We start from the raw sequence: 15,901 nt of genomic DNA, 5'->3' as shown, positions 1-15,901 counted from the left end.
AAGTAAATATTTAAACTAGAATCTAAAATATTTAAATTCTAGGGACTTCCCTGGTGGTCCAGTGGTTAAGACTCTGCGCTTCCACTACAGGGGGCACAGGTTCGATCCCTGGTCGGGGAACTAAGATCCCGTGTGCCGCGTGGCGTGGCAAAAAAAAGAAAATATTTAAATTCTAAAACAAAGTGAAAAAGCAAAAACATTGTTTTAAACACAAGGAAAAAAAGTTTAAAACACTCCAAAAGACACAAAAACTTTTAAAAATAACTGATTCTCATTTACCAAGTAGCTCACTAGATCCCCCACTAAATAGCATTAACAACAGTTTACTAAACCGAATTACCAAAAAGGTTCTTTTTCAAACAAGTTGACTCACGGTCCTCAAAAACAACAAAAATTACTCCTTTTTAACATGAGAAAAGACGCATACCACTTTTCTTCACAAGACTCCTGATTTTGCTACAGCCACTAATTTCTAATTAGCTCATATCTTTTGAAGATTGGACCAAAAATGAAGAATTTTTAAATAATTTATATTCCAATTCTAAAATTTACCATTTTCTTCTCCTGTTGTTTTTCGTTTATCTTCGGGTGAAACATGGACTAGCTGCAGAATGAGAGGTCTCCGGGTGACAATACCAGTGCCTCTGGGAAGCAGGTCCCTCCCCACTAGGCTTTCTAGCACTGAGCTCTTTCCACTGCTCTGAAAACGGAATACACAAGAGCAAAATGAGTTTCTTAACAGGTTTTTTTGTAACTCAGTAAGACTATGCTATATAATTACTTTAAAAAAAATTATTGCCAAGTCTTTTAAAATGAAAGTTTAAAATGAAGTTTATTATCTATTATATGATCTTTATTTCTTTAAAATAAAAAAGTACAAAAAGAGAAAATATATACCCTAGTGCAAAATCAATTAGTTATGTGGTAACAATATCTATGATTATTTCATGGGATATATAAAAATTTATAACTCAAAACAAAAGAGAGTGACAATATGAAAGCCCCAATTCCCCATAATTTTCCTACCTTTTCTGATACTCTCAACCATATAATATTAGGTATTTTCAAAACCTATATAATATTGGTATACATAAAATTATGCCCAGAATATGTAGATATTTTACTTTAAATGGGATAGTAGTACTATGTGTATTTTTCTCTAACCCACTTTTATTTTTAATATAACAATCAGGGATATCATTCCATATCAATATATTTACTGCTGTGCTTAATAGTTAAATAGTATTCTGTATGTAAAACCAAACCCCAACTGATGGACATTTAAATGGTCTTTGCCACTATTAACAATGCTGCAATAAACATACTTTGTACATATAACCTTACTCACTTATCCTATTACCTCATTAGATTTACTTAGTTCATTAAATGAAATTGCTGTGATTAAAGAGCATACAGATTTTATGCATTCAGATACTACCAGACTGCACACTACAAGATGGGGGGCACCAAGCTATGCTTTATGTTCAATCTGCTGCATTCCCATCAGCATTGGGCATTACCACTTTTTTGAGTCTGCTACTTTTTTTTGATAGATAAACACTGACAGTTCATTTAAATTTGCATTTCTTTATTATTCAGCCTAGTATCACTTTGTTTAAGGGCCTTTTGTATTTCTCCTTCAGTGATTTGCTTGTTCAAATGCTCGTGTATTATGTGTCTTATTAGTTTATAAAGATCTTTATCCATATAAGTATTTATTTTTTGTTGTTTTGAATATTTTCCCCCAACTTTTTATTTTGAAAATTTCAAAGCCACAAGAGTTGCAAGAATATTAACAGTGAATACCTATATACTGCAACAAAAGTACCATATACCTTAACTAATTATTAGTATTTTGACACATTTGCTTTATGTCTCTTCTTACACACACACATCTTTTCTTTTGCTGTCCCTTTTGAGAGCAGGTTAATATGTCATGACATTTCATCCCTAAATATAGTGGCATATCTCTAAGAATAAGGGCATTCTACTATATAACCACACTACAATGATCACAGTAAGGAAATTTAACATAGACACAATACTAATAAACAGTACATAATCAAATAATATATAAACTTGTCTCTATTATGCATTTTTATATTATACATAAATGTTTACAAATTTTCTATTTTTTCAACTTTGTAATTCATATTTTTCTGTAACAGAATGTTTTCCTTACTGTATTTTTTCTTAGTCAAAACTAGTACATCTTCTAATTTCATACTTCTACAAAAGCAAACACCCTAAACTCATCTACTGTATCAGAAAGGGTCTACAAGAAACAGATGGCCCATTCAAGTTAGAATAATTTAAGGAAAGTTTATTTACAAGTGGACTATTTACAAAGTTTTGGAAGAGGGGGATCACAAGGGATAGTGCAATAACGTGGGCTGGTAATGACAGAGCAGCTCTTATCACTCACAAGCTCCAAAAGATGGATGAGAACTTTTAGAGAGCCAGCCAAAGGCACCTACACATAGGAAGTAAGCCAGGGGAATAAATACCCAGACTTTAGTCTCCTCCTTTCTCTAAGTCCTGCCAAGGCTCCCCATTTCCAAACCCAATAGGCAGAGGACATTCCTATTGCCCAGAAAGGTCCCCTATGATGGAGAAAACTAATGTTGAGTGGATAAGGAGTGTCAAATTTAAGATTATGTGGCACATCCGGTTTTGCTACGTTTTGGAGTCCAGGTTTGCTGCTCTCATAAGTAAAATGGGTGCTTCCCCCATTTCTTTTCTGTACTCTAAAATAATTTAAACAACACGCAATGGGGACCTTCAAGATGGCAGAGGAGTAAGACATGGAGATCAGCTTCTGCCCCACAGATACATCAAAAATACATCTACAGGGACTTCCCTGGTGGCACAGTGGCTGAGAGTCTGCCTGCCGATGCAGGGGACATGGGTTCGTGCCCCAGTCTGGGAGGATCCCACATGCCATGGAGCGGCTAGGCCCATGAGCTGTGGCCGCTGGGCCTGTGCGTCCAGAGCCTGTGCTCCTCAACGGGAGAGGCCACAGCAGTGAGAGGCCCGCGTACCGCATAAAAAAAATAATAATAATACATCTACAGGGCTTCCCTGGTGGTGCAGTGGTTGAGAGTCCACCTGCCGATTCAGGGGACACGGGTTCCTTCCCTGGTCCGGGAAGATCCCATATGCCGCGGAGCAGCTGGGCCCGTGAGCCATGGCCACTGAGCCTGCGCATCCGGAGCCTGTGCTCCGCAACGGGAGAGGCCACAACAGTGAGAGGCCCGCATACCACAAAAAAAAAAAAAAAAATACATCTACATGTGGAACAACTCCTATAGAACACCTACTGAACACTGGCAGAGGACCTCAGACTTCCCAAAAGGCAAGAAAATCTCCACGTACCTGGCCATGTGGCTGACAGGGTCTTGGTGCTCCAGCCTAGTGTCAGGCCTGAGCCTCCGAAGTGGGAGACCGAGTTCAGGACATTGGACCATCAGAGACCACCCAGCCCCGTGCAATATCAATCTGTGAGAGCTCTCCCAGAGATCTCTGTCTCAACACAAAGACCCAGCTCCACCCAAAGGCCAGCAAGCTCCAATGCTGGACGCCCCATGACGAACAACTACCAAGACAAGAACACAACCCCACCCATTAGCACAGAGGCTGCCTAATATCCTACTAAGTTCACAGACACCCCAAAACACACCACCAGACACGGCCCTGCCCACCAGAAAGACAAGATCCAGCCCCACCCACCAGAACACAGGCATCAGTTCCCTCCACCAGAAAGCCTAAACAAGCCACTAAACCAACCTCACCCAAAGAAGGCAGACACCAAAAACAACAGGAACTATGAACCTGCAGCCTGCGATAAGGAGACCACAAACACAGTAAGCTAAGCAAAATGAGAAGACAAAGAAACACAGAGCAGATTAAGGAGCAAGGTAAAAACCCAGCAGACCAAACAAAGGAAGAGGAAATAGGCACTATACCTAAAAAAGAATTCAGAGAATAATGGTAAAGATATCCAAAATCTTGGAAATAGAATGGAAAAAATAGAAGAAACTTTTAACAAGGACCTAGAAGAACTAAAGAGCAAACAAACAATGATGAACAACACAATAAATGGAATTGAAAATTCTCTAGAAGGAATCAATAGCAGAATAACTGAGGCAGAAGAACAGATAAGTGACCAGGAAAATAAAATAGTGGAAATAACTACCGCAGAGCAGAATAAAGAAAAAAGAATGAAAAGAATCAAGGACAGTCTCAGCGACCTCTGGGACAACATTAAATGCACCAACATTCAAATTATAGGGGTCCCAGAAGAAAAAGAAAAAAGAAAGGGTCTGAGAAAATATCTGAAGGATTTTAATTGAAAACTTCCCTAACATGGGAAAGGAAATAGTCAATCAAGTTTAGGAGGCACAGAGAGTTCCATACAGGATAAATCCCAGGAGAAACACACCAAGACACATATTAATCAAACTATCAAAAATTAGGTACAAAGAAAAAATATTAAAACCAGCAAGGGAAAAGCAAAAAATAACATACAAGGGAATCCCCATAAGGTTAACAGCTGATCTTTCAGCAGATACTCTGCAAGCCAGAAGGGAGTGGCAGGACATATTTAAAGCGATGAAAGGGAAAAACCTACAACCAAGATTACTCTACACAGCAAGGATCTCATTCAGATTCCACGGAGAAATTAAAAACCTTACAGACAAGCAAAATTTAAGAGAATTCAGCACCACCAAACCAGCTTTACAACAAATGCTAAAGGAACTTCTCTAGGCAGGAAACACAAGAAAAGGAAAAGACCTACAATTACAAACCCAAAACAATTAAGAAAATGGTAATAGGAACATACATATCGATAATTACCTTTAATGTAAACGGATTAAATGTTCCAACCCAAAGACACAGACTGGCTGAATAGATACAAAAACAAGACCTGTATATATGCTGTCTACAAGAGACCCACTTCAGACCTAGAGACATATACAGACTGAAAGTGAGGGAATGGAAAAAGATATTTCATGCAAATGGAAACCAGAAGAAAGCTGGAGTTGCGATTCTCATATCAGACAAAATGCACTTTAAAATAAAGACTATTACAAGACACAAAGAAGGACACTACATAATGATCAAGGGATCAATCCAAGAAGAAGATATAACAATTGTAAATATTTATGCACCCAACATAGGAGCACCTCGATACATAAGGCAAATGCTAACAGCCACAAAACGGGAAATAGACAGTAACACAATCATAGTAGGGGACTTTAACACTTCACTTTCACCAATGGACAGATCAACCAAAATGAAAACAAATAAGGAAACACAAGCTTTAAATTACACATTAAACAAGATGGACTTAATTGATATTTATAGGACATTCCATCCAAAAATAACAGAATACACTTTCTTCTCAAGTGCTCATGGAACATTCTCCAGACTAGATCATATGTTGGGTCACAAATCAAGCCTTGGTAAATTTAAGAAAAATGAAATCGTATCAAGTGTCTTTTCCAACAACAACGCTTTGAGACTAGATATCAATTACAGGAAAAAAACTTAAAAAAAAAAAAACAAACACACGGAGGCTAAACAATACACTACTTAATAACCAAGAGAGCACTGAAGAAATAAAGAGGAAATCAAAAAATACCTAGAAACAAATGACAACGAAAACATCATGACCCAAAACCTATGGGATGCAGCAAAAGCAGTTCTAAGAGGGAAGTTTATAGCAATACAATCCTACCTCAAGAAACAAGAAAAATCTCAAATAAACCACCTAATCTTACACCTAAAGCAATTAGAGAAAGAACAAAAAAAAACCCCAAAGTTAGCAAAAGGAAAGAAATCATAAAGATTAGATCAGAAATAAATGAAAAAGAGATGAAGGAAATAATAGCAAAGATCAATAAAACTAAAAGCTGGTTCTTTGAGAAGATAAACTAAATTGATCAACCATTAGCCAGACTCATCAAGAAGAAAAGGGAGAAGACTCAAATCAACAGAATTAGAAATGAAAATGGAGAAGCAACAACAGACACTACAGAAATACAAAGGATCATGAGAGATTACTACAAGCAACTATATGCCAATAAAATGGACAACCTGGAAGAAATGGACAAATTCTTAGAAAAGCACAACCTTCAAAAAAAAAAAAAAAGCAAAGCACAACCTTCCGAGACTGAACCAGGAAGAGATAGAAAATATAAACAGACCAATCACAAGCACTGAAATTGAAACTGTGATTCAAAATCTTCCAACAAACAAAAGCCCAGGACCTGATGGCTTCACAGGTGAATTCTATCAAACATTTCGAGAAGAACTAACATCTATCCTTCTCAAACTCTTCCCAAAAATTGCAGAGGAAGGAACACTCCCAAACTCATTCTACGAGGCCACCATCACCCTGATACCAAAACCAGACAAAGATGTCACAATAAAAGAACAGTACAGGCCAATATCACTGATGAACATGGAGGCAAACATCCTCAACAAAACACTAGCAAACAGAATCCAACAGCACATTTAAAGAATCACACACCATGATCAAATGGGGTTTACCCCAGGAATGCAAGGATTCTTCAATATATGCAAATCAATCAATGCAATACACCATATTAACAAATTGAAGGATAAAAACCATATGATCATCTCAATAGATGCAGAAAAAGCTTTCAAAAAAATTCAACACCCATTTATGATACTCTCCAGAAAGTAGTCATAGAGGGAACCTACCTCAATATAATAAAGGCCATATATGACAAACCCACAGCCAACATCATCCTCAATGGTGAAAAACTGAAACTATTTCCTATAAGATCAGGAACAAGACACAGTTGCCCACTCTCACCACTATTATTCAACATACTTTTGGAAGTTTTAGCCACAGCAATCAGAGAAGAAAAAGAAATAAAAGGAATCCAAGATTGAGTTATTTGTAGTGAGGTAGATGGACTAAGAGTGAAGTAAGTCAGAAGGAGAAAAACAAGTACCATATGCTAACACATATATATATGGAGTCTAGAAAAAAAAAATGGTTCTGAAGAACACTAGGGTCAGGGCAGGAATAAAGACACAGACATAGAGAATGGACTTGAGGGCACAGGGAGGGGGAAGGGTATGCTGGATCGAAGTGAGAGAGTGGCACTGACGTAGCTAGTGGGAAGCAGCTGCATAGCACAGGGAGATCAGCTCCGTGCTTTGTGACCTCCTAGAGGGGTGGGATAGGGAGGGTGGGAGGGAGACACAAGAGGGAGGAGATATGGGGTATATGTATATGTATAGCTGATTCACTTAGTTATAAAGCAGAAACTAACACACCATTGTAAAGCAATTATACTCCAATAAAGGTGTTAAAAAATAAAAATAAAAAAGAGACCTGTACCACAATGTTCATTACAACACTATTTACAATAGCCAGGACATGGAAGCAACCTAAGTGTCCATTGACAGATGAAGGGATAAAGAAGATGTGGCACATATATACAATGGAATAGTACTCAACCATAAAAAGAAATGAAATTGAGTTATTTGTAGTGAGGTGGATGGACCTAGAGTCTGTCATACAGAGTGAAGTAAGTCAGAAAGAGAAAAATACTGTATGCTAACACACATATATGGAATCTAAAAAAAAAAGGGTTCTGATGAACCTGGGGCAAGACAGGAATAAAGATGCAGACGTAGAGAATGGACTTGAGGACACAGGGATGGGGAGGGGTAAGCTAGGTGCTTTGTGACCACCTAGAGGGGTGGGATAGGGAGAGTGGGAGGGAGACGCAAGAGGGCGGAGATATGGGGATATATGTATACATATAGCTGATTCACTGTTATACAGCACAAACTAACATACCATTGTAAAGCAATTATACTCCAATAAAGATGTTAAAAAAAACACGGAAATTTCCTGTTCTTTATGTGTTTGATTAAAAATCTATCCAGAAAAGTCAAGTAATTCTCATGGATTTTCAAATTTATAAGCATAAATACTTATAATATTCTTAGAAATTGTTCACTTTTCTTATTTCTAGTATTTATCTTTTTTCCCCCATTTAAAAAAAATTTTTTTTAATTGGGGTATAGTTGCTTTACAATGTTGTGCAAGCTCCTGCTGCACAGCAAAGTGAACCAGCCATATGTATACACATGTCCCCTCCTTTTTGGATTTCCTTCCCATTTAGGTCACCACAGAGCACTGAGTAGAGTTCCCCATGCTATACAGCAGGTCCTTATTAGTTATTTTATACCTAGGCGTATATATATGTCAATCCCAATCTCCCAAGTCATCCCACCCACCCACCCCTTTTCCCCCTGGTGTCCACACGTTTGTTCTCTACATCTATGTCTCTATTTTGGCTTTGCAAATAGGTTCATCTTCACCATTTTTTTTGTTTGTTTGTTTTTGTTTTTGTTTTTCCTGTACGCAGGCCTCTCACTGTTGTGGCCTCTCCTGTTGTGGAGCACAGGCTCCGGAAGCGCAGGCTCAGCGGCCATGGCTCACGGGCCCAGCCGCTCCGCGGCATGTGGGATCTTCCCGGACCGGGGCACGAACCCGTGTCCCCTGCATCGGCAGGCGGACTCTCAACCACTGCGCCACCAGGGAAGCCCCATCTTCACCATTTTTATAGATTCCACATATATGCATTAATATATGATATTTGTTTTTCTCTTTCTGGCTTACTTCAATCTATACGACAGTCTCTAGGTCCTCTAATATTTTATCTTTATGTTCTTTTTTCTGACCAGATTTCCAATTGACTATTATATTGATTTTATTGGTCAAATCTGTATTTTATTGATTTCATTTTGTAATTATTTATTTTTAATACTGTTAATTTCTTCTTGCTGGATTTGTTTTCTGGGGAAGAGGGTTATTTGGCCCATCCACCCTACACACACACATACATCTCTCAGTATGAGTCATCTCTATCTTCTTTCTTCTATACTGAGAATCTTGGTTCTCAAGGACACAGTTTGTGGCCAAATTAAAAGAAAACACTCATTTGCTTTTTATTTCACATTACACACAGTCTCCAAATCATAATACCAATACTACTACCACCAATATGATTACTGAAAATAGTTTTTAAAATATTTTGCACATGATTCCTCTATTCTCCTTCTCATCTGTTTACAGACTGTACTTCCTCCTTTTTTTAACCCCACTAAGTCTTGGTTCTACAAGTATATGTATAGTACTGTCAGTCCTTATATTAATGTCTCTCTAGTCATTTTGATTCTCTTCCTGAAGATTCCTCAGGAAGAGCCAATGGGAACAATATTCTTCAGTTCTAGCACACTGATAACAGTTTGTGACTTTTGTACTTGAAAACAGTTTGGTTATATGTAAAATATTGGGCTCGTGCTTTCTTGAGTATCTTAAATATGGAATTCCATAATAAATTGTGTCTTTTCTCATAAATTCTCTCATAATAAGAACAGATCTTCTCTCATAAATTTTTACTGTTGAAAAATATAATAATCTGATTTTCCTTCCCTGATTTTGCTTAGAAGCCTGAAGAATTTTTATTTTTCCTTTAAAGTTCAATAATTTTACTAGACTGTGTCTTAGTGTTGGTCTTGCTGTGTCAATGTTCTCAGGCATGTGCTGAGCTCTTTCAAAATGGAGTTCCAAGTCTGTTTTTAATTCAGTTAAATTATAAGTTTTCGTATCTGTTCTGCTCCCTTGCCATCACTTTTTTCTTCTTTGGGGATTCCTATTATACATATGTTGGATCTTCCTTGCCTGTTTTCAATATGTCAATTTCTATCAAATTCTTTTTACAGCTCCTTTTTATCCCATCTTTAAAAATGTCTTCCTCCTTTTCAACATCTTTCTCTTTCAAAGGTATTATCTGTTATGTTTATATGCCCTGGTGTTTTTCTTCTAATTTGTCATTTCTAAAATAAATTTTCTTTCAATTCTAATATTTCACAAAGTTCTACCACCTAGCATTTAAAAAAATTTTTTCTTATGCAAACTTTGTTTTTTGAAATGCCTTATTCTGATTATAATGTCTTTTGTCTTGCCTTTTGTCTTAATATCTAATGGTTTTCATCTGTTTTGAGGACGTCTTTCTGGTGTGCTTTCATTGTCTATAGCAATGCTATTTAGAGTCCCATTTTTCTTCAGATACTTTGTAAACTTTTGACAACAATCATTTCATATTGCTGATATTTAAATGAAGTTCATTTTCCTGAAGTTTCAGAAGGAGTTTTGGCCTAGAATAGCTATCCTAACTTCACTCTAAAACTCCCTCTTGTTTTTGTACAGTGTTTGGAAATGAAGTTCTTTGTTTTCTGAGATATCTTGATTCTGTTCCTCTCTACCACTTTTATCTGGACCTTCTCTTTTCTTTGTATTCTTCAGGGGATGTTTAATTGTAATGTCAATTCCTTCTCACGTGCAGATTGGTCCTGGAAGGTAGCTTTGGTTGGTTTTAGAAGTTTCAAGGTCCTCCAGTCCCTTAAGGGTTTACAAAAGACCTCTTTCACTCACCCATTATCAGTGTGTGCGAAACTCCTCCTAGTTTCAGCTGGTATTCGTAACCTGGCCCTCCAGGCTTTCCAGTGATTGCCTTTTGGCTATTTTTCAATTCTCACATTCATTTGAAGTTCCATTGCTTCCTTAGTCTTCTTTCATACACAATAATACACAGGTCTTGGAGCTGTTAGTGGTCTATCCCCAAACTACTGGTGTTTGAGTGTTTGTAGAGAGAAACATGCTCAACTAATTTTCTTCTAAATGTTCTTCATGGATTTTGAGTTTTCCTATTTTATTTGTTCTGTTTTTATGGGAAAGTCATACAAGGATTAGGAAACTATTCTACCACTGCTGTCATCTTCCCAGAATCCCCAACAAAGAAATTTAACCCACTTTGAAATACTCAGACTAATGTTTAGCTTTATGTAAGTTTTTTAATATTATTCAGTCATAAAAAGGAATAAAGTACTGATACATGCTATAATATGGAACATTATACTATGTGAAAGAAGTCAGTCACAAAATACCACATATTATTTGATTCTGTTTACATGAAATGTCCAGAAGAAGCAAGAAAGTAGATTAAGTGGCTGCCTAACATTGGGGGCAGAGGAGAGTAGGGAGTGACTGCTAATGGATACAAGCTTTCCTTTGGGGATGATACAATATATAATTAGATCATGGTGATGGTTGCACAACTCTATGGACATGGTAAAAACCAGTTAACTATACATTTCACAAATTCCAGAACAATTATAAACAACTGTTAAAAATCATGACTTTATACATTAGAGAACATAAGAATATTTTCATGACTTTGAGATAGAAAGTACAAACTAGAGAAGAAAAGATTGTTAATTCAACTACTGCAAAATTAAAATTTATTTTACTCATACAAAATAATTGGGGGAAAATATTTCTTTTTTAAAAATATTTATTTATTTATTTTTTGGCTGCGTTGGGTCTTCCTTGCTGTGCACGGGCTTTCTCTCTAGTTGCGGTGAGCAGGGGCTACTCTGTTGTGGTGCACGGGCTTCTCATTGCAGTGGCTTCTCTAGAGCACGGGCTCTAGAGTGTGCAGGCTTCAGTAGATGTGGCACGTGGGCTCAGTAGTTGTGGCTCGTGGGCTCTAGAGCGCAGGCTCAGTAGTTGTGGTGCACGGGCTTAGTTGCTCTGCAGCATGTGGGATCTTCCCAGACCAGGGTTCGAACCCGTGTCGCCTGCATTGGCAGGTGGATTCCCAACCACTGCACCACCAGGGAAGCCCCAATAATTGTGGGAAAATATTTCTGACTCATGTAACTGACAAAGAATTAGCAACCAAAATGTAAAAGTGACTCTTACAAACCATTAAGAAAAAGATGAATACTATAATAGAAAATCATGTGCAGAGATATGAACAGAAACTCACAACAGAACCACAAAGAGCCAAGAAATAAGTTGCTCCAACTTATTAGTAATCGGGGAACTGCAATAAAAAGGACAATGAAATACCATAAATTTAAAATGTGACAATACAAAGTATAGGTATAAACAAATAAACTCCACTCTGTACATGGGAATGTAAATGGTTACAAACATTCTGAGGAGCAAGTAAGAATATCAAGTAAAAATGAAAATACATATACCCTACAGTCTAGTAATTCCACTACTTGATACTTTAGAGAAATTCTCAAACGTGTACAATGAAGCATTCATAGGAATGTTTCCAGCACTGTTGTTTACTAAAACTGCTATAGCAAACAAGGGCAAACACTCAAATATTCAAGGAGAGGAGAAATTTTGATATATTCATATACTAGATTACAGCAGTATAAGTGAGCAAACTAGGAATATATATGTGTATGTATGGATAAATCTCACATGTATGATTGTGTAAAAATAACACTGAAGAGGAATATGTACTATTTGACGTCACTTACTTCAGGTAAGTGTAAAACATGTAAAACAATATATACTACTTATGTTATCTACATATGTACTATATGTAAAATGAAATGCATAGGCGTGATAAACACTAAATTCAGGAAATTGGTTATGTCTCTGTGGGAAGAAGGAAAATTCATCTAGATAGTTAATATTTTTTTTCTTAAACTGGGAAGTAGATACAATGGTGTCCTAATACTATCCTTTGTACCTTTTCGATGTTTTCAATATTTCAAAATAATTTTTAATGCCTCAAATGTGGTACGGGATTTCATATTGATGAGGTAATTAAAGAAGCTCCATTTCCACCACCCTCCCATACCCTAAGCGGACACCTGGTATAGCCACACACAGCTTGGATATAGGTTACGGACTAGTCCCTTTGTCCACCCTGGCCTTCTGTACAAGTGATTTATACTAGCTTAGGTGTCCAACTCTGCTAGAAAGTTCCAAGTACTATATTCAAGCTACAACAGAGATCTGGAAGCAATTCAGGTAATATTTCAATTTTATTTCACAATATCTTGGATGGGAAATGAAGGAATTTCTAAAAAAATTTTTTTCTGTTCTCTCTTGTTCAGTATGTTTCACTGCATTTAAATAATGGTTATAGTATAGATGAATACAGAATTTTATAATCACAATGAATCCCTCTGAGAACTCTAAATTTTAAATATTTCTCCATGTCATCTAACATTTGCTGTTGCAGATTGAAAGTCTGATGCCAGTCTGATTCTCTTTCCCTTTTAGGAAATCTTTTATTCCTCCTTCCTTCTATTTTGACACTTGGAGAATTCTGGGGTTTTGTAAAAGTTTGGATTTCAGAAATTTACCCAGGGTATGTCAATCCTTTCAATATTTGTGCCCAGCAATTGAAATCTGAAGTTGTGGGGGACTTTGGCTCACTGTTTGATTATTCTTTGTCCATCCCAGTGTTCTTTCTCAATCAACTATGAAAGGATTTTGGCTCTCTTAGCTCTCACCATCAAGTCTCTCATCTCTAATAAATTTCATAACATACGGTTTTGATTTGTCTTTTAATAGAATTCCTCAAGTTGTTTTTCTATTTCATAAATTAGGTTTTCAACAATGTTAGTGTGACTGTTGTTCCCCATCAACCCCATCCACTATGCCGTTTTGTTCCTTCTTCTTAAATATGACAATACAAAGTATAGGTATAAACAAAAAATACTTTTTAAATTTCTCTCCTAAATCCTGTATTAACCTCATTTTGTTACTGTGATTATCTACCTTAGTCTCCTTTATGGCTACTAATTTTCAGTTAGTTGTACGTTTTTATGTATCTACATATAGGTTTTTTTTGAAGACGCGTTATTGTGTACTGAACTGCGTCTCTCCAAAACTCATATGTTGAAGCTCTAACCCCCTTAGAAGGTGTACCTCATACCCCAATATGTGACCATATTTGGATACAACCTTCAAATAGGTGATTAAGTTAAAACAAGGTGATTAGGGTGGGCCCTAATCCAATCTGACTGGTGTCCTTACTAAAAAAGAAAATTTGGGGACAACAGAGAGACATTAGGGATGTGACACACAGATGAAAGAGCATGTGAGGACACAGAGAGAAGGCAGCCATCTGCAAGCCAAGGAGAGAGGCCTCAAAAGAAATCAAACCTTCCTACATCTTGATATTGGACTTCTAGTCTCCAGAACTGTAAGGAAATAAATTTCTGTTGCTTCTGTGCACATGTTGTTTATGTGCCACCCAGTCTTGTGTGGTATTTTGTTATGGCAGCCCTAGCAAACTAACAAACATGGGTTACAAACTCAACTGCCCCCACAAACAAAGCAAATAACCTGAATGGGTAAATCAACTCAGACTTCAGTCAAAATGACATCAGATTGTATTCTTCTGACATTCTGTTTGCGTATTAAAAATATAAGATCTCACATCTCACAAAATAAAAGACTGTCTCTCAGGAATAGTAAAAATATAAGAACATTTCCCAGGTAGTCTTTAACTTTCCCCTTTTTATAGAAACATGAAAACATGTTAACATTTCATTGCCTCTTCAAACTATAAAAAAGAGCAACACATATATTATGATAAGGAAGGAAGGCTAACTAAATACAGCCTGACCCATCTAAAGCAGGCATTTTTCAAATCCATTGTAAATGTGGGTGTAGTGTTATCAGATTTTCTGGTTTTTTTAAAGGAAAAACCAGAAACCTGGCCCTTTCCATTAAATCCACCAATTTTTAAACACTGGCAACTCTTTTTTTTTTTAAACATATTGTGTGTATCAGTTCCAGTTCAAGATGGCAACATAGGAGGATCCTGAACTCACCTCCTACCATGGACACACAGAATTTACAGCTAGAAATGGAACAATTCCCTCTGAAAGAAACTAAAAAATTAGCTGAGCAACTCCTACATATCAGGCAAATGACAAAAACCCATATCGAAACAGGCTGGAGACACAATCTCACCATAAACCTCACCCCAAATGTAGTGACCCACAATTACGAGGGAACTCACAACACCTACAAGACTTGGAGAGGTGGCTGTTTATTCTAATGCATACAAACCAACACAGAGAGTCAAGGAAAATAAAGAAACAGAGGAATCCATTCCAAACAAAATAACAAGGTAAAACTTCAGGAAAAAACCTTAATGAAATGGAGATAATATATCTGACAAAGTTCAAATTAACAGTCATAAAAATGCTAAACAAGCTCAAAAAAATGAGTGAACAAAGAGAGACTTTCAACAGAAAGAAAATACAAGAAAGTACCAAACAGAGGTTCAACAGCAGACTACATGAAGCAAAGGATCAGTGAACTTGAAGAGAGGGCACTGGAACTCATCTAATCAGCAGTAAAAAGACAGTTCAAGGGACTTATAGGACAACATCAAGTGGACCAACATTCACATTATAGGAGTTTCAGAAGAAGAAAAAGAGAAAGGGGTAGAAAACTTATTTGAAGAAATAACAGCTAAAAATGTCCCTAACCCAGGGAAAATAACATTCAGATCCAGGAAGTTCAGAGAGTTCCAAAAAAGATGAACCCAAAGAGACCCACACCATTTATAATTAAAATGTCAAAAGTTAAAGACAAGGAGAGAACTTTAAAAGCAACAGCAGAAAAACAACTTGTTATGTATAAGGAAAATCCCCCCTAAAATCATCAGCAATCAGCAGATTTTTGGATAGAAACATTGCAGTCCAGAAGGGAATGAGTGGCATGACATATTCAAAGTGCTGAAAGAAAAAAAACTGCCAACCAAGAAATCTCTACCCAGAAAAGTTTTCCTTCACTATGGAAGGAGACATAAGAGTTTTCCAGACAAGCAAAAGCTGAAGGAGTTCATCACCACCAGACTGGCCTTACAGGAAATGTTAAAGGGATTCCTTTAAGCTGAAACGAAAGAGAGCTAATTAGTAACAGGGAAACATTAAACTATAAATTTCACTAGTAAAGATAAATATGTAGGGCTTCTCTGGTGGCGCAGTGGTTAAGAATCTGCCTGCCAAC

At 36.9% G+C, this 15,901-nt stretch overlaps 1 protein-coding gene across 8 annotated transcripts in view; it reads right to left on the bottom strand.

Annotated features, from left to right (window-relative positions):
• The window catches only part of DNM1L (dynamin 1 like), a 61,421-nt gene that overhangs the window by 30,794 nt on the left and 14,726 nt on the right, over positions 1 to 15,901 (bottom strand). For 7 of the 8 annotated variants that reach the window (XM_067696116.1, XM_067696118.1, XM_067696122.1 and 4 more), the window contains exon 2: positions 553 to 700. The exons of the other annotated variant lie outside the window; for it this stretch is intronic. In XM_067696116.1, coding sequence (XP_067552217.1) covers positions 553 to 700 — 148 coding nt within the window. The remainder of the gene's footprint in view (positions 1 to 552; positions 701 to 15,901) is intronic. 8 annotated transcript variants of the gene reach the window in all.

This window comes from Pseudorca crassidens, chromosome 11 (assembly GCF_039906515.1).
Source record: "Pseudorca crassidens isolate mPseCra1 chromosome 11, mPseCra1.hap1, whole genome shotgun sequence".
Classification (NCBI taxonomy): domain Eukaryota; kingdom Metazoa; phylum Chordata; class Mammalia; order Artiodactyla; family Delphinidae; genus Pseudorca; species Pseudorca crassidens.
This window is presented reverse-complemented; position numbering and strand designations above follow the sequence as displayed.